We start from the raw sequence: 18,963 nt of genomic DNA on the forward strand, positions 1-18,963 counted from the left end.
AAATATAATTGTATAAATGAATCACATGATTGAAAGGTGAATTAAAAGTAAGTTCAAAATTGACGACTGTCACATAAAATACATGAAACGAAACTTGAGATTAATTAACAATATTATAAATATATATAAAAATAAAAACAAAACCGAAAATTTAAAACGGGTCAGGTTTTTGGGTTTGAAAACTAACGAATGTTACAGGATTCACAACTTTTTGAAATTTCGTCCCGATATTAAAATAAAAATAAAATCTTAAAAGAAAATAACTAATACATGGAGTTGTTAAAAGTTTTAACAATTTTATATATACATAATTAAATAAAAGGTATAACGCGGACCTTTGAATGGCCCGAAAAACGGCACAAACGGGAAATATGATAGGCACACTTATATATAGGATGTACCAGCGACGTATCCACCTTGACCTTATTATACTGCATTTTTCCCTTTTCCAAAATCATTTCAAGTTCCCAGTTATTGCACACAACCGTACTTATTATGTTTTTCATGTGAGGACTTTGATAATTACATGTCGACCCATAATTACCTTTATCGTCAAATGGTCCACATAATCTGTCCCATTGTGTGGGTTTTAAGATATTAACAATAAATACAATAAATTTTCGTATGAAAACTTGAAAATCAAGAACAATGAACTATAAGGATCAAAATTAACAAAATAAAACAAACCCTTGAGGTCAAGGATAAGCGAGAATATTATGTCAAAATAAGTAAATGAAACCATTGAAGTTTAAACAAAATAAACGATGTTATTTATAATGAAATAAGCGAGATTCTAGAGTAACCAAAATAATAAGAATAATGAATGAAAACATCAAGATCATGAACATCACAATAATTAGACAAAATAATGGAGTCGAGAATAACAGGTAAATAGATGTAACATTGAGCTAAAAAAATATAGACACGCAAGTCAATAAAGCGTTGGGTTCGAGAATAAAATAGATAACGAAAACTTTTAATGTCAAAATATCAAAATAGATTAAGTTCCTGTAGTCAATAATGACACGTTAAACAAATGAAAATTTCAAATAAAACAAAATATCAATGTGAATAAAGGAAACATTGAGATTAAGAATAACAAAGTAAATAATTGAAACTTCGAGATCAAAGTAAAACATTGGTCTCAAATTGATGAAACATTGAGCTCAAGAATAACAAGATGATTCGACAAAACATTGAGCGAAAAGAGAACCATAAAATAACCAAAACAATTCGTGTAAAAATAATTATAAAATCTACATGTACATGTGACGTATATTAGACAGCTATAAACATAGCCCTAGTTTTAAGTTAATGAATCCGTTAGGAGATAACCGTTCATAAATAGTCAATGTATGAATACGGTTTCTATTAGATAACTATGTACACGACCATGCTCATAGTCTCAATTTCCACTAAACAATTACGTTTATAGGAAATCGGTCATAAACTGCTAGATTGAGATAACAAAAGTAAACCGATTCAATAATGCAACTATGTACTATAAATGGTGCATGTATTTTTGTGTTTTGTGCTTGAGAGTAAATACTAACAGAAATAGCTCTACAATCAATAAATAACCAAACTTAAATATAAATTTCATAAACAACATTCGATAGAATTAGATACATAGAATTATTTCGATTATATCCAAATAGAATATTATATAAAAAAATATATATGAAGAAGGAAAGAAAAACAAAATATAACTTGTGATGCTTGTCTTCTCGAAGGTGGTCCCGTGGCATTGAAAAATAAGAAAAAAAGATTTTTGAGAGATTTGTTTTAGTTTGTGCCATGATTTCTTAATCAAAACTCATTGGCATGGAAAAATAGAAAAAAAGTTTTTTGAGAGATTTCTTTTAGTTTGTGAAAATCGGTTGCAAAAACGTAATGCTTTTATAACTCAAGGAATTTTTTTTATTTTTTTATTTTATTTTATGATATTCAAAAACTCCTTGGTTAGCGTTAATGCTTACGAAACTTTATAAAACTTTTAGTGTAAAAGGTTTTCTGTTGGACGATGCCCTTGGAAATAAAGGGTCGCTAGATTAAATGACTCGTTGTAGAAAAATAGTCTCCAGGACTTGTTTGAAACAAAATATTTTATTTTATTTTAAAGATTTTATTGGAATAATAATAATAATAATAATAACAGTAGTAGTAATAATAATAATAATAATAATAATAATAATAATAATAATAATAATAATAATAGTAACAATAGTAATGATAACAATGATAATTATAATAAAATGAAGCATTCAAATTGACGTAAAGTTCTTTTGGAAAAATCAACTTGATTAAATACTTAATAACTATTTTTTTAAAAATAATCGAGGATTTGAAATTATAAGTATAAGGTGTTCATAAAAGAAATAAATGTGAAAAAGTATGCATGAATTTTTTTTTAAAAAAATATAGACATGTTTGATGATTATGAAGGGACTAAATATTGATGCCGAAAACGAATAAACTTTAAGTGGACAAGGGATGCAGGATAGGATATTGCATGGCGGAAACAAGTTAGGCCTTTCTGTGTATTGCGGGTGTACTTGGGTCACTGCAATCGTAGCAGGCTTGAAGCACGAGTATATGGTAAGGCATATAGTTGGGATAAATGGTTGAGTAATAGGTCGTGGGAATAAATGGGTGGTGTTAAGTATGTATATGCAGGTCCCCGGAATGGATCGCTACAGGAGATATCACACACTCATAAACAAGTACAATAGAATACAAAGGTTAAAAACAACGATTGCTTGTACTGAATAACAACCCGACATCTTTCAATACACTCCAAAGCACTTCACAAGCTCATGGCAAACTGAATGAACAACTTAAAACCCTTGGCCGAAGATATGTTTGTATAATACATATCTTCGGCTATTACATAATAGGTGAATTTATCACAACTTCGCTTAGCCCATGTAAGCCCCCGAAACCTGGGAGTTAAACAGCTAGTCATCATACCCAAAATTTTTCATAAATTAAAGTTAAACAATTTCAATTTATTAAAACAAGTCTACAGTGATATGCAACGGAAAAATAAACAAGTACCAAATCCCAAACCGGGAAATTATGCCCAAATTCAAATCCAAATCAAATACTAAAGAAAAACGTTTGTTTTACTAATGTCTTCGACTAGATATGCCTTCAACCGTCTGGGTAGTTTCGAGCACGTCCAAGCGGTAACTCCCAGCTTCTCAACCTGAAAATCAATCTAACATACACACAAAGTCAGCTTAAGCTGAGTGAGTTCATGTTTTAATAAACAACATTTATAAATCAGTTTAAAATTTATAAATATAAAAATGGTGGAGAAAATAAATAAATAAATGAATAATTTTCCTTGGTCAAACATGCGACACGGGCCTCCTCACCTCCGAGTCTTCCTCGAGTAATATATTTGACCCGATCGCGGTTAATAAAAGAAAATCATGTAACACGAGCCTCCTCATCCCGAGTCTTCCTCGAGTAATATATTTGACTCAGTCACGGTTTAACAAAACATAATAACGTAACACGAGCCTCCTCACCCCGAGTCTTCCTCGAGTAATATATTTGACTCCGTCACGTTTTAACAAAACATAATCACGTAACACGAGACTCCTCATCCGAGCCTTCCTTGAGTAATATTTTTGACTCGGTCACGGTTTAACAAAACATGTTCACGTAACACGAGCCTCCTCACCCCGAGTCTTCCTCGAGTAATATATTTGACTCGATCACGGTTCAACGAAATGGTGGGCCTCTTCCCCAAGTCACGAGACACGAAGTCAAGGACTCAAGCAATATATTTGACCTGCCTTAACATAAACATGCAACATAGCCTCCTCACCTCGAGTCTTCCTCGAGTAATATACTTGACCCGGTCACAGTTTATCAAAACATACACATCCATATACACACTTACCTACATCTTAGTCAATCAATCAACCAAACAACATCATGACGTGTAAACTATAGATAATGAGTAGTCTAGGAATTATTACAAGGCCCAATAATATCCTCAAGCCTAGACTATAGATAATATATATAATTTTCAGGAAGATAAGATCATAAACGAGATTAAAAATATCCTAAGGCATAGGATATAATTTATACATAATTTTAGGAATAACAAATACTAGTAATACAATACCATATCATCAAAATAGTTTAAACGAGTAAAATCATAGTAAGGTGTGTATGCTAGTCCAAAACATAAAAAGACTAAAAAGGGCATCATAAAACTCACCTGGTGTCGCGTGTAATAGACTTTTCTTAAAAGTCAAAAGAATGCACTTGACTCGTTAACAGATACCTAGTACAAGTGTTTATGTTATGAGAGTATGGTCAACAACACAAGACTCTAAGACTCACGTATGGACTCACACACAAAAACAAAATTGACCCGACGACTCGTTGGCGATTTCAACTAATGTTGGTAGTTCCAAGTTATTCTAACATGCATCCTATGTCACACCATGATCAAAACATCAAGCAATTAACATATAATTCAAATTCTGATCAGGCAGTTTGCAAGACAGATTGTAACATGTGCAAACAGATTTTATTTAGTAAGCAAAACTTAGAAATAAATTCTACAAAATTTACCATAGTAGAATACATGAATTATGTTTCTGAAAATTTTTTTATTTTATTTTAATAATGCATATAAAACTCACAATAATTCATTCATTGCAGATAGGTACCAACAGTTCAGCAGATTGCGCAACAAAAAGTATTTTAATGGTTCTCTCAACTCATTTATCCAAATTATGAAAGGCCATTTGGGTCGTCTCATAAACTCATAATATTAAGTTCCAGAAGTGGAACCAACCCGGTTGGATTTTGTCATTAGGGAGTAGTGGTGTTGGAAAGACAGGCCAGAATATAATTCCCCGAATCAGCTTTGACCTATGTTTTTGTAAAATCATAAAAATCATTTAAATCTCGTCCAAATATTACAAATTATACCTTTCTAGAAACTAGACTGAAAGTATAACATCATGGAAATAAGAATCAATAAAAAACAATCAATTATCATTGAGTTACATACCAAACAATAAACTAGTACGAATCTGTATGCAAACTGTTATCATCAAAATTCAAACCTAACATGCTTATAACTTCTAATTCATCAATTAACATCAAAATCATCAATATTACAGAACTTTGGACATTTAGGGTTTATCAAGAACTTAAAAAAATCATAAAATTAAACGAAATTGGATGTTAATCTTACTTGTTACGCATGTAGAAGTGATAGAATGATCAAGAAACAACAACCATTGTATGTAGTAGGCTTGATTGAAGATGATGTAGGTTGGGTTGGGTTTCACGGTCATAAGGGAGGGAGAAGGAAGAGAGAATGGCTGGTTAGGGGGGATTAGGGTTGGGATTTTTATTTTAATATTTTGTTATCAACATTTACAAGAATAGTCCCTTATTAAACGAGTTTTGACTTAAACGAGCAATTTTAACACCAAGCCAGGTCATAACGAATCATTATGAAAAAAATACTAACTCAAGCTAATAAAAATAAAGCCTTGTTGATATTTTTGTTAAAACTATTTTATAAAAGCCGAAAACATGCAAATTACACGCAATCGATTACAATTTATGAAACAATCTACGAACTAAGCACATACACATTTAGCATGTTATTTCACATAGTATACTCATTTAGTATCCTTTGACCTGAGATGAATACTAGAACTTTCGTCTACCAAAAAATATTCTTTGATCAGCGTCAAGCGTTGTCGCGTAACTGCCAGTTATAAAGGCATTGATTGGGAGTAGTTCTGAAGTTCAGTGGTAGTTGAATGCAGTAAAGATGGGATTCTGTACTCTCAGATTATATGTAACAGTTAGACATCGTGGGGCCCTCACTGATTCAAAATGGTGAAGTGTGAGGCCTCACCGAAACTTATTGTATGTTTGATTGGATTACTTTTATTCTAGAACGAGAACAATAATAATTGAATGCCATGTGAGATTGAATATGATCCATGTCTCATTGTTCAATTGATGTCTTATACGGAAATGATAGATGACAACGATTACCTTAAACTCATTGTCTTGCAATAGGATGTTCCAAGATGTTTTGGTTAATGACTTTAAAGTGTCATAACTTGTTGGGGGCAGCCAAGTGTAGCTACAGCACCACTGGCTGTCAGCGTTAAGGAGATTAATGGAAGGCCATTAAAGTGGGAGACTGTTGGAAATAATGGATTGGTTCGAGTAAGTTAACGTGGCCGACCGATCAGATGACCCGTAAGAGTTACAACTTGGGTAATGAGCATAAAATTTGCTTAAATTAGTTAACCGGTATTGACGATATTTAACAGGATTATTACTTTTACTAAATATAAATAATAAAACTTAAAGTTTATTATTAGATAAATAAATATGGATAGGGCTTCTAAACGAGTTGGACTTTGAGACCAAGTTAGGTTTTATTACTGATAAATAAAATTATGAATATAATCAATATAAATATATTATGATAACCTAAAAAACAAAACAACCGGGGCATACTCCAAAAGGTTGGAGCCATCACAATCCCCACAACAATTCTTTTGGTTTTTCACGGCAGCAAGCAAGCAACCTTGTACGCCGCCGCAATCCCATCTCCGGCCACCGCCGGTACCAAACACATCACCGGCCATCGCATAGGAAGTCCTGCACCACTTGTTTGCTACTGTCCCGAACCTCAAGTGCCACCGTCGCCGCAACTGTAGTGCACCTCCGTCGGACTTTCTCATTTCGTCACCTAGCGTCGCTCGTTAACTCTCGGTGTCTCAACCGGTTATACATTAACATAGGTGTATATTTATCTCATCGATAGTTATAATAAATTGTTTATTATTTACCATGCTCGTATGGTTTTGTAACAGAATCCTGTCGGGTTTGTTAAAGTGCCGATCACTTGTATTTATTTCGCTCGCATATATGAATTAATTGGATTAATTATTATTTGACACATTTATTGAACCGGGTTTAATAAATAGTCATTGACTGATCACCAATATAACTGTCACGAATATAAGGAATCTTCATAATACTTGAATGATTAACCAAATACAATAGGTTTGATTACAATACTAAACCATATAGAAAACAAGTTCAAGAGATGAAAGAACTTGAGAGAAAATTTTGACTACTAGATTTTCCTCCAGATCCATATCTGGATGTTATATCACTGCATTTTACAAAATAATGGGCCATATATGGGCCTGCTCCTTATCCACTCTATTAAGCCCAAAACTTCAGCCCACTACTTCAAGAAATGTCCACACGATGTTTATAAGCAGGTCCGGCACTCACAAAACTACGCAAATAAACATAAAACCATATTAGAAAAAAATAACTAACACTTTAATATAGAGAGTATGAATTGTATGTAGTTAAACATTACCTTTTAACACCCCCCCCCCCCCCCCCCACAATTCATTACTCAAACATGTCAAACATGCCCAACTTTTGACATAAATAGTCATGTTGAACCGGGAATAATCCCTTTGTAAATTTATCAGCAAGTTGACTTGCAGATTTAGCTTTGACAACTTGAATAACACCAGCTGAGATCCTTTCACGCAAATAGAAAAGATCCACCTCAAAATGTTTAGTCCGATCATGAAAAACTGGATTAGCAGCAATGGAAACCGCTACTGAATTATCACAAAACATTTTCACAGGCAAAGTAACCGACACTTTCAACTCAGCCAATAAATTCACTAGCCAAATAATTTCCCCGGCAGCAGCACACATTGATCAGTACTCTGATTCAGCAGAGGATCTCGAAACAGTTAATTGTTTCTTGTTTTTTAGGAAACAAGTGAGTTTCCTATTAAAATACAGAAACCTGTAACAGACCTTCTGCTACTCAAGCATTTTACCCAATCTGAATCGGCATAAGCCTTAAGTTCAAAACCTCCCTCTTTACTTATCTTAATACCACGACCAGGAGATTTCTTAAGATACCTTAAAAGCCTTAATGCTAGTTTTAAGTGAGAAATCGTAGGACTATGCATAAATTGACTTAAAAACTGAACAGAATAAGAGATATCTGGTCTGGTATGAGATAAGTAAATAAGTTTTCCAACCAATTTTTGATAACTGGTGATATTTTCTAAAAGTGTACTATCTTTTTCACGAAAGGAAGTAACAATGTGATTTTGTTCAATTGGGGTATTTACTGGTTTACTAGCGGTCAACCCAAACTCCGCAAGAAGTTCAACACAATATTTTCTTTGATTTAAACAAACACCACTTGACGAATATAAAACTTCAATTCCCAAAAACTATTTTAGAATCCCAAGATCCTTAATCAAAAACTTGTTTCTTAAAAGACCTTTTATTTTTCCAATTTCTTCTACATTATTTCCGGTGATGACAATGTCATCAACATAGACAAGTAACACAATCAACACATTATCAATGGACTTAATAAACAAGGAATAGTCAGACTTACTTTGAACAAACCCTATCCAAGTAAAACACTTACCAACTTATCATTCCACATCCTTGGAGCTTGTTTTAAACCGTACAAGGACTTGATAAGTTTACACACTTTAGTTTCAGACTTAGAAAAATAACCCTCAGGTAAAGTCATATAAACATCTTCATACAAACCACTATACAAAAATGCATTATTTATATCAAGTTGATACAAAGACCAATTGTTTTTCACAGCAAGAGATATTACTGTCCTAACAGTAATCATTTTAACTACTGGTGAAAACGTTTCACCAAAATCTATTCCTTCTCTTTGATTAAAACCTTTTGCTACTAATCTAGCCTTATATCTTTCAATTTCACCTGTAGACCTATACTTAATCTTATAAACCCACTTACATCCTATTGGTTTTCTACCAATAGGAAGATCAACTAATTCCCAGGTTTGATTTCTATTTAAAGCAGTCATCTCCTCATTCATGGCATCTATCCAATTTTGATTTGATGATGCTTCTTTATAAGTTCTAGGTTCAAGTGATTTATTTAACACAGAAGTAAAGCACAAACTTTCATTAGACAGCTTAGAGTAGTTCAACACTTTTTCTAACCCATATTTAACCTTACCTTCAACAACATAATCATGCAAATTTTTCAGCAATCTAGACTCCCTAGATGATCTCCTCATGTTTATTTGACCAATAGGACCGACATTACCCTCAGGAGAGTTACTCTCATCATTTGTACCACCACTAGAAACTCCCTAACTAGGACTAGAATCAAGATTGTTAGGCTGCTCATTCTCAACAAACTATTGATCCTCAACCCCGCCTTCAATATGATTGTTAGTACTAGGAGGCTGTTCACTAGGGTTAGTATGTCTAGGCTCCCTCTCCTCATCATCGGGATTTGTCCTACTTGAGATAACTTCGGTATTATCACAAAAAAGATCAAAAAAATTTAAAGCATTTAAAAAAGAATCAACAGTTTTATCAATTATTTTCATACTATTACTATCTTTAAATGGATAAACAGTTTCATAAAACTTGACATCACAAGAAAAGAAAACTTGTTTAGTTTCAATATTCCACAATTTGTACCCCTTTTTTGAAAAGAATATCCCAAAAAAACACACTTATTATCTCTTTTAGCAAACTTATTTGTATTATTTAAAATGGTACTAAAACACAAACTTCAAGTGGTTAAGAAAGGGTTTAAAGCCAAACAACACTCATATGGAGATTTACCATCTAAAACCGAAGAGGGAGTCCTGTTAATTAAATAAGTAGCAGTTAGAACACATTCAGACCAAAAATTCAAAGGAACACCACTCTCAAACAACAAAGACCTAGCAACATTCAACAAATGCCTATGCTTTCTTTCAACTATGCCGTTCTGTTGAGGTGTATGTATGCAAGAAGTTTGATGAATTATACCATTATTATTGACAAACATTTGCATTTGAGTGTTAACAAATTCAGTTCTATTATCATTCCTAAAAGGTTTAATGGTTTTTCCAAACTAAGTTTTTATCATATTAAAGAAACTTACAAGATTAAGATAGACTTCATTCTTAGTTTTTAGCAAATACACCCAAACAGCCCTAGTAAAATCATCAACAACAGTCAAGAAAGACTAATATCCTTCCTTACTGTTAACCCTATAAGGACCCTATACATCTAAATGTATTAACTCTCCAAGTTCAGATGTTCACTTAAGGGAAAAGGCTCCCTATGTTGTTTTGCCAAGTGACAAACTTCACAAGGATTAGAACTATTTTGCACTTTAAGTTTTAAATCATTTTTCAAAACATCTAGAACTTGGAAAGCAGGATGCCCTATCCTAGTATGCCACAAATTTACTTGATCAACACTATTATAACACACCTTAACAGGTTTAGTAGCATCACCACATAACTACAAACCATCAATTTGATTACCAGTCACCATGATTCTCTTTGTGAGTGAGTCCTGAATATAACAAGTATGTTCATTAAATGTAACAGATAATTTGTTATCACATGCAAGTTTATATACTAACAAAAAGTTGACACTATATTCTGGAACAACCAACACATCGTTCAAAATCACATTGTTGTTTAGTTTTATATTACCAATCTTTGTAACTAATGCATTGTATCCATTTGGATGTTTAATTTTAATGTCAAAATCAGTTACATCAATTTCATTAAACACATTTTTATCACTCATAACCATGTGTTGGTTGGCTCCAGAATCAACAACCCAATTTGACTCAAACTGAGAAGAAATCCCGCTTGAAAAACCAAATATTTATTTGCTAAACAGATTTTGAGAAAAATTACCAAAAAATTTACCTCCAACATTTGGAGTTTGATTGTTGTCATCATTCTTATCTCCAAGTAAACCTAATAGCCTTGAAATTTGATCAGGAGTAAGAGAAACATTGGCGGAGTTGGATGATGTACTAGCCTTACCAGAGTTAGAACTATTTGAATTACTTTGAAGAGATTTTGCACCTTGATTTTTAAATTTTCCAAACTTTGGTTTAGAATTTTGAGGATAACCAACAATTTCAAAGCACCTCTCCACTGTATGACCAATTTTATTACAACGGGAGCATTTTAAATTTGGGTTAGGTCCACTATAAATTCCTTTCTGATTAGCTTTTGCAAACAAACCAACATTTTGAGTTTGAGTTTTTGAAGAACCATTAGCACTCCTGTGAGACTCCTCTTTAGAGATGATAGAGAAAGCAGTCTTCACGGTGGGCAATGGCTCTCTAGTTAAAAGATTAGTTCTAACTGGTTGATATACATCATCCAATCCCATAAGGAATTGCATTAGCTTAATTAAAGTATTAAAATCATTAAAGCTCTTCGATGCTTGACAAGAACATGAAGGCAGTTGAAGCATAGCATCAAACTGCTTCCACACAGTGGTCAACTTATGATAATACTCTGAGACTGATGATCCATTTTGACTTAATAAACCTATTTTCTAATAAAGACCAAAAATAACCGAACCATCAACTTTATCATAAGTGTCCCTTAGTTCTTCCCACACATCAAAGGCAGACTCAGAATAAACTTGACCGACGTATAATTCATCACAAACAGAATTTAATATCCAGGTAAGCACAACAGAATTGCACATATCCCACTGACTAGCAAGTACCTCATCGTCTGTTGATTTTAAGCATTTTCCATTAATAAAACCAATTTTATTTTTTGCTTGTAAGGCCAATTTCAACGCATTAGTCCAAACTCTATAGTTTTCAGTACCGTTTAGTTTTACATTGATAATAGACAATGAACTTGAGTCACTGGAATGTAGGTACAATGGATCACTCACATCCAACTACTAATAAGAGTCTTAGAACCACTAGACTCACCTTCATCACCCATTTTATGGCAATTAAGAAGTAATCACACAATTATTAAACTAAACAGTCACAAATAATGCATAGAAACCCTAGGATGCCTAAAGCGACAAGTAAATCTATAATCAATCAACAATACTGGTCCCTTAACCCAGCCAAATATGCCTAATGCAAAAAAATAAAAAAAAAAACAAGAATAAGAAGTAAAGAGCAAGAACAATCTCATAGAGAGGAACTCCACTGATGGCTCGTAACCTTCACTTAGGGTTACAAAGCCACTCTTGAATAATATCAGAAGAGTCAGTGACCTGTAACATTCGCTTAGGGTTGCAGAGTCACCCTTGAACACCGAGGAAGCTTCAATCGATTCAACATGTCTTGAACGGATTTCAATCTTGAAACCCTAACGCCATAAATCAGAGAACAGATGCGGAAGAGCAGTGACGGATCATAGCCGAAGCGCTGATGCCATGTCACGAATATAAGAAGGAATCTTCATAATACTTGAATGATTAACCAAATACAATAGGTTTGATTACAATACTAAACCATACAGAAAACAAGTTCAAGAGATGAAAGAACTTGAGAGAAAATTTTGACTACTAGATTTTCCTCTAGATCCATATCTGGATGTTATATCACTGCATTTACAAAATAATGGGCCATATATGGGCCTGCTCCTTATCCACTCTGTTAAGCCCAAAACTTCAGCCCACTACTTCAAGAAATGTCCACACGATGTTTATAAGCAGGTCCGGCACTCACAAAAATATGCAAATAAACATAAAACCATATTAGAAAAAAATAACTAACACTTTAATATCGAGAGTATGAATTGTATGTAGTTAAACGCTACCTTTTAACAATAACCCACATGATTCACTCATAATCGTTGGTGGATGTAATACGGAATGCAAGCCTTTTCTCTAAAATCACTCGTATATAGATTTCACATGCTCTCTAGCTAATATATACTTGTTTTCAAGATCCTTCTTGCAAGAGATACACATTACGTAATGATTTAGTTAAAATCTTAAACTTAAAGTTAAACCTCAAAATGGGTTAAATCAAACAACATATAAGAGTCATCAACATTAACGTCGATAAATATAAACAAAAGGTCTTCAACATCACATATGTTATATTTCAAGGCACCTGGTCTTATAGCCAAGACTCCATACACATGTGGCAATAGTTAAGGCGTAACAAGTAGCATATGTTTATTTTAATTATCATTTATACATGTATCTATTTGTAAATTGGTAGACTAACGAGTCCCAACATAGGCATCTGTAAGTACTGCATAAAGATAGAGACCTAGGCCAAGCCATACATCTGCGGCAATAATCGAGGTGCAACAAGAAGCTCAAGTGGACAAACTTTTTGAATAACTATCCCTGGACCTTCAGTCATGTCAATTTGTTCTTTAGATGGATTTTGGAACTCAAATGCATGAATTACGCTGGCAAGTATATACTGTATAGCTTCCATAGCAAAGGACATCCCCGGGCATATTCTTCTACCACTTCCAAATGGGATCAACTCGAAATGCTGACCCTTCACATCAATTTCTTTTTCGCCTGTCAAAAACCTCTCAGGTCGGAACTCAAATGGATCATTCCATATTTGTGGATCGTGATGAATCTTCCAAACGTTTATGAAAAGTCGAGTGCCTTTAGGGACGTTGTAACCACCTACAATGCAGTCTTCTATGGACTCATGGGGAACAGAAAGTGGCGAAGCGGGATAAAGTCGCATCGTTTCTTTGATAATGGCTTGAAGATAAACCAAGTTGCTAATGTCTGATTCTTCTACTTTTCTATCTTTTCCAACGTGGGTTTCTAGCTCTTGTTGGGCTTTTTTGAAAGCTAGAGGGTTGTTAACTAGTAAAGCTAAAGCCCATGTTAGAGTAATCATTGTCGTGTCTGTGGCTGCTGAATATATTGCCTATGAAAAGCAAAAAAGTGTGAAAATTCATAAAAATGTAACAAAATTTACCCGCTTGGATAAAGTGACAGAATTTATATTAAAACATACATAGTTAATCTAGATATATATACATATATAGAACTCTTCTTCGTGTAAGAACTAAAGAACTCTATGACACATATATATGCAATATATGTAGTATTTTATATTGTGTATATGTATTATGGAGTTCTCTAGTTTGCTCATAAAGAATGAATTCTCTCATGATATATATACATATATAGAAAGAGAGAGCAGTGTCGGTGCGACATGGCAGGGAACTGAATAGACGCGTAAGAAGTATTATATAGATTTAAAGATTTATAAAATAAAGTGAGTATGAAATCATATAAAATAAAAACGATTTTAAGAATTTAATTACACAGAAAATTGATTGTTTACATAATTAGATTTCTAAACTAGTTTTGTTATTACTAGTAATAACTATAAAATTGAAGTTATAATCTAACAAAATTGCAGCTGTGAAGCCTAGGTGACGTTATTGGCGTCAGACGTCCCCTTCGGGGAGGTTTTGGTTATACTTGGATATGGGCTCATCGTTCATCCACTAGAACAAGACGAACAATTTAGTGTGGGACGAGTACGAGGAGGGTGGGGACAGGTGATTTGGGTTAATTAATAAATAAAAATTGTAAATGATGTATTGAAAACTCAATTAATTGTAAGAACACAAGAAAACTTCATTTACTAACAAAATATTTTTAATTTTTTTCTTTTCATTTGTTATTATTGTTTATTAAATATATGTAGGTTGCGAGATCACATATATTTAGTAAGGGTTAGTTTCAAATAAAAAGTTTGATTTTTCTAAAAAGGCTAGGAAAGAGAGTATTTTTGTCTAACACTTTATATCAAAACGCATTTCCTTTAATCCCAAAACCCACTTACATTAATTTCAAATACCCACTTACAAAAAACTACTTACATCTTCACTCATTTCCTATAACCACCACCACTCCACCGCCCACCGCCAGCACAACCGTCCCGCCAACACCTCGCAAGAAAAGTCTATGGAAAATTCGCCGGAAAATTTCACCTGAAAAGTCGTTTGAAAGTCACCGGAAAACAATCCTCGAGAAATTTCGCCGGAAAAATCGCCGAAAAATTCACCGAAAAGTCGCCGAAAAAAGTCACAGGGAAACGGTCGCCGAAAAAACACAATGGAAAACACAATGGAAAAAACGCAATAGAAAAAAAAAACTATGAAAAAAAAAACACAATGATAACAACACAATAAAAAACACAATTGTATGACATAATATAAAAAACACAACGGAAAAAGCACAATGAAATAAAATACAACGAAAAATACTATTGTATAACACAATTTTGTAAAACACAATTTTGGTAAAACACAATTTGTAAAAAACCCACTAATTTTTTTTAATTTTTATATAACAATATGGTACTTATATAAAAGATAAAAAGACACTTGTTATTATGGTGAATTTTTTTCAATAAAAACGTCGTAAAAAAAGTTATGGACTTTTAAAATGATGGGGGAATTTGATATGTGCCTTGTATGTGAAGAGAGAAATCCAATAAATGTGTTACTTCTTTTATGCCCTTTCCCTTATATTCACATTTGATTTCCCCCTAAACTAATCTCAACCCTTCATGTTTAAAATCAATGGACAAGATTACATTTTATTCTTCCTACAAAAACTATATTTTCTATTATAACCTAACCCTATTTAGTAAAATATATGTACATAGCGAGATTACATATATTTAGTAAATAAGTAATTTTTAAATAGATATAAATGTAAAAATTGGTGATAATATAATAGTGTTTTTTAAAAAAAAAAGGTCTCTTAATTGATGGGGTTTTTTAGTTTGCCTGTTTTTGAAGGATAAATAATTTTTTCTTCTGATAACTATTCTCTGTCGTGCTATTTATTTATTTATTTTGGACATAATAGAGTCACATAAATCATACCAAGCATGTAGCTTTCACAATTTCATCCGTGTTAAAGCCATAATCTTCCTCTTTTACTTCTTCTTTAACACGTGATAACACTGCAGCCATGAAGACATTGTTCTCATCTTCCTGGAGTTTAGAAGTAGAATTAATCTTCCTTTTGTGGTCTTCTAACCATCCATTAATTACAACATCCATCTCTTTCGCCGTTTTCTTCATCAGCTTCTCATACCCTCCTAAATCTAACCACCTCAACCATGGAATGGCATCTGATGGAGCAAACGCTGCCAACAGTTCCACAAACTGCTTAACTGCCTTGCGAAACTGGTCTCCAATTTGTTTACCGGCTGAAAAATGATTCCCAAACATCTTTCTTACCACTATGTTTACAGTGACGTTTTTAAACCATTCTTTCATATCAACCATTACCATTTCAGAAGACCCTTTATTACTTGCCCAAGTTGTGTAGATGTCCTTTAGGGATGACTTCACTTCAGAGACTCGGATATGTGCTAGCGTTTGAACACGATGGTGAGACAACATTTCAATAATCGTTATCTTGCGAATCAAACGCCAATATGGTCCATATGGTGCTAGGCCGAAATTAGCATAGTTGTGGCTCATCAGGTCACTTACCAATGATTTTGGCCGGCTAGCAAAGACTCTATCATTGGTAGTTAAACACTCTTTAGCCATCTCAGAATTGTTAACAACTAGAACTCGGTGAACACCAAGTTTGATGGTAAAAATTGGTCCAAACTTGTCAGCCATAGAGCCCAACAATTTGTAAGGAAGTTGGGAACCAGCTAAAAGATGCAAGTGACCAATTATTGGCCATGCTCCAGCAGCTTCTGGTACTCTCCTAGTAACCCCATTTCTAATTCCAAGATGACTAAAGATAAGAAAACATAATATGCTGGCTACAAAGATTACGAATAATAAAACTAAATCCATATATAACAAGCTTTTGGGACAGGAAGATCTACAGAAATTTTTAGATGATGAATATGAGGGACATGAGTTGTTAAAGTACTTTGAGGAATGTATTATCACAATCAGTTTAAGCAATACATGATAAGACTTTAATGTTGTGTGGTCCTGATAGAATGAGTGGGCCTTCATAATGACGTGTGAACAATAAAATGCTATCCTGTCTACGTTCAAATAAATGGAAACAACATTGTAGCCACCCGTTAATTATAAATATTGTTTTCTAAGTGTATCATTGATGTGTAGGCTAACGAACAAGCAAAACTTATAGCTTGGTTGAGTGGTCCAGCTCGATCGAATGGGTGAATGGAGGAGATCAAACTTAGTTTCATAGAATTTGATTTGTTTCCTAATTCTAGATAACTTGTTCCTTAAGTCTATTTTTCCTATATAAAGGGCTTGCTAGGTTTATTATTTAATTGTATTATAATTCGTTTGTAGATTATAAAGAAAAGAGTCTGTTATGTATTACGTGTACGTGACTGACCCAAAATAAGTCGGATAGGGCTACATAAATCAATACAATGCAATCGGTCGGGACTTAAGAACTTAATGGTATTTCTAATCGATTTCTATAATGAATAACAAATAGTGAAGAGGAAACAAACGATAAGTATAACCTGAACTAAAAATTAATTAACCCAAACAATTAAAACTTGAATGTGTTGGATATTCCTGTATTAGAACCGAAATAATAAAATAGAAACAATAAATGATAAAGGTGAACCGGGCTTGTGTTTGACACAATTCCCTTAAACAGATTCGCGGTCTGTTCCCAGGGTACTTCGGTTCGAAGTAGTAACGGACTGCCGGACTTGATCACTTGTCTGAAACGAAATCGTAAGATGTTGCAGCAGAGAGGAAGAGAGAGTTGTGTGTTTTTCCATCTGGGTGTATGAATTGAAGCATTTCATCTAGTTTTATATCAATAAAACTAAAACTAATAACTTATTGTTGACCATAATAATACTTAGTAATTAGTGCATAATTGTCACTATAATGGTCATCATTAGTACAATAAAACAGAAAATAATAATCATTACTGAATAATGATCATTAATGTCATTGACCATCAGTTACGAAATCATTAGTGCAATGAAACAGAAACTAATAATCATTACTGAATAATGATCATTAATGTCATTGACTATCGGTTACGAAATGCTCAAAACCGAAATTAATAATAATAATCAATAAAAGAGAATAATTATTATCATTAAATCGTTTGACCAACTTTTGAGACATTCATTCACAAACACTACTGATTAATTTTCCAACAATCCCCCACATGAATGGAGGTCGAAACAATATTCTTCCGATTAGATTTCAGCAGTTGAATCTTGCATACAATAGGTAGATGTTACTCTTTGAACCATTGCTTATGAAGCGCACTTAGCCCACTGAATCTGAGTAGACAGCGATGTCTTTGAACTCATTTGTCTTTTGTGTAGACGGCAATACACTTCACACAAGACTCTCCCTAACAAAGTCAAGTCCTCATAGTTATGTTCGTTATGGTCATGAACATGAGCCTGGTTCTGCGAGAGCCATTAAGGATTGTGTCCCAACAATACCCTTCGAAGCGACCCCACTTCTCTCTAACATAGGTGATTCACCATGTATGGTTATCTTAGTTGAATCATTAAAAGCCATAGGCTTAGCCTCACATTTGTCACTTTTAGGAATGGACTAGGGAGTTTACCGACCTTGCAGTAAACTACCTTTTAAATACGTAGGGTTATCCCCCCACAGTGACCTCATTAATTCATACAATTAGGTTTTCCTATTGAACTCAATTCTTGGGATCTCAAATCTTTTGAGTTAGGTTTCCTTCGTATGAACCTTTAATTTTTTCAAGGGCTTTAGTCCCATTCCCGTGGACGACTTCTGAACTAACTCTCTACTTAGGCCTTTTGTTAACGGATTCGCAATATTATCCTTTGACTTCACGTAGTCAACAGTGATAATTCCTGTAGAGATTAGTTGTCGTACCGTATTATGTCTACATCTAATATGTCTGTTCTTACCATTATACATTGTGTTATGAGCTCTGCCAATTGCCGATTGGCTCTCACAATGTATATAAATGGCCGATGCCGGCTTAGGCCATCTTGGTATATCCTCGACAAATTGACGTAACCATTCTGCCTCCTCGCCCGCCTTATCTAGGGCGATGAATTCTAATTCCATCATGGATCTAGCTATTACCGTTTGTTTAGACGATTTCCACGATATAGCAGAACCTCCAAGTGTGAATACATACC

The 18,963-nt window shown here is 33.6% G+C and overlaps 2 protein-coding genes across 2 annotated transcripts; both read right to left on the reverse strand.

Moving 5' to 3' along the window:
- Positions 1-9,633: 9,633 nt before the first annotated feature.
- Positions 9,634-11,824, reverse strand: LOC143544734 (uncharacterized). Its single transcript, XM_077036767.1, has 5 exons — positions 11,812-11,824; positions 11,508-11,602; positions 10,775-11,417; positions 10,379-10,409; positions 9,634-9,709 (listed from the first exon to the last, which is right to left on the reverse strand). The coding sequence occupies exons 1-5, from the start codon at positions 11,822-11,824 to the stop codon at positions 9,634-9,636; spliced, it is 858 nt and encodes a 285-aa protein (XP_076892882.1).
- A 1,138-nt stretch (positions 11,825-12,962) lies between these two features.
- LOC143546399 (cytochrome P450 CYP82D47-like) lies at positions 12,963-16,663 on the reverse strand. Its single transcript, XM_077038081.1, has 2 exons — positions 15,728-16,663; positions 12,963-13,746 (listed from the first exon to the last, which is right to left on the reverse strand). The coding sequence occupies exons 1-2, from the start codon at positions 16,661-16,663 to the stop codon at positions 13,117-13,119; spliced, it is 1,566 nt and encodes a 521-aa protein (XP_076894196.1). The 3' UTR covers positions 12,963-13,116.
- Between the last annotated feature and the right edge of the window lie 2,300 nt (positions 16,664-18,963).

The sequence above is a fragment of the Bidens hawaiensis genome, unplaced genomic scaffold (genome assembly GCF_021521415.1).
Source record: "Bidens hawaiensis isolate Kalapana, Puna unplaced genomic scaffold, B.hawaiensis_p1.1 tig00000904_1, whole genome shotgun sequence".
In the NCBI taxonomy this organism is placed as follows: domain Eukaryota; kingdom Viridiplantae; phylum Streptophyta; class Magnoliopsida; order Asterales; family Asteraceae; genus Bidens; species Bidens hawaiensis.

What these genes read in the sequence shown, in the direction of transcription:
- LOC143544734 (XM_077036767.1), bottom strand. An exon ending in TCAAACTCCAAATGTTGGAG is followed by an intron (nt 10,410 to 10,774) that starts GTAAATTTTTTG and finishes TGTTATATTCAG; the next exon opens with GACTCACTCACAAAGAGAAT. An exon ending in AAAGAGAATCATGGTGACTG is followed by an intron (nt 9,710 to 10,378) that starts GTAATCAAATTG and finishes TTTAATTAACAG; the next exon opens with GACTCCCTCTTCGGTTTTAG.
- LOC143546399 (XM_077038081.1), bottom strand. Translation starts at nt 16,663, where the DNA reads ATGGATTTAGTTTTATTATTCGTAATCTTTGTAGCCAGCATATTATGT. An exon ending in TTGTGAAAGCTACATGCTTG is followed by an intron (nt 13,747 to 15,727) that starts GTATGATTTATG and finishes TGCTTTTCATAG; the next exon opens with GCAATATATTCAGCAGCCAC.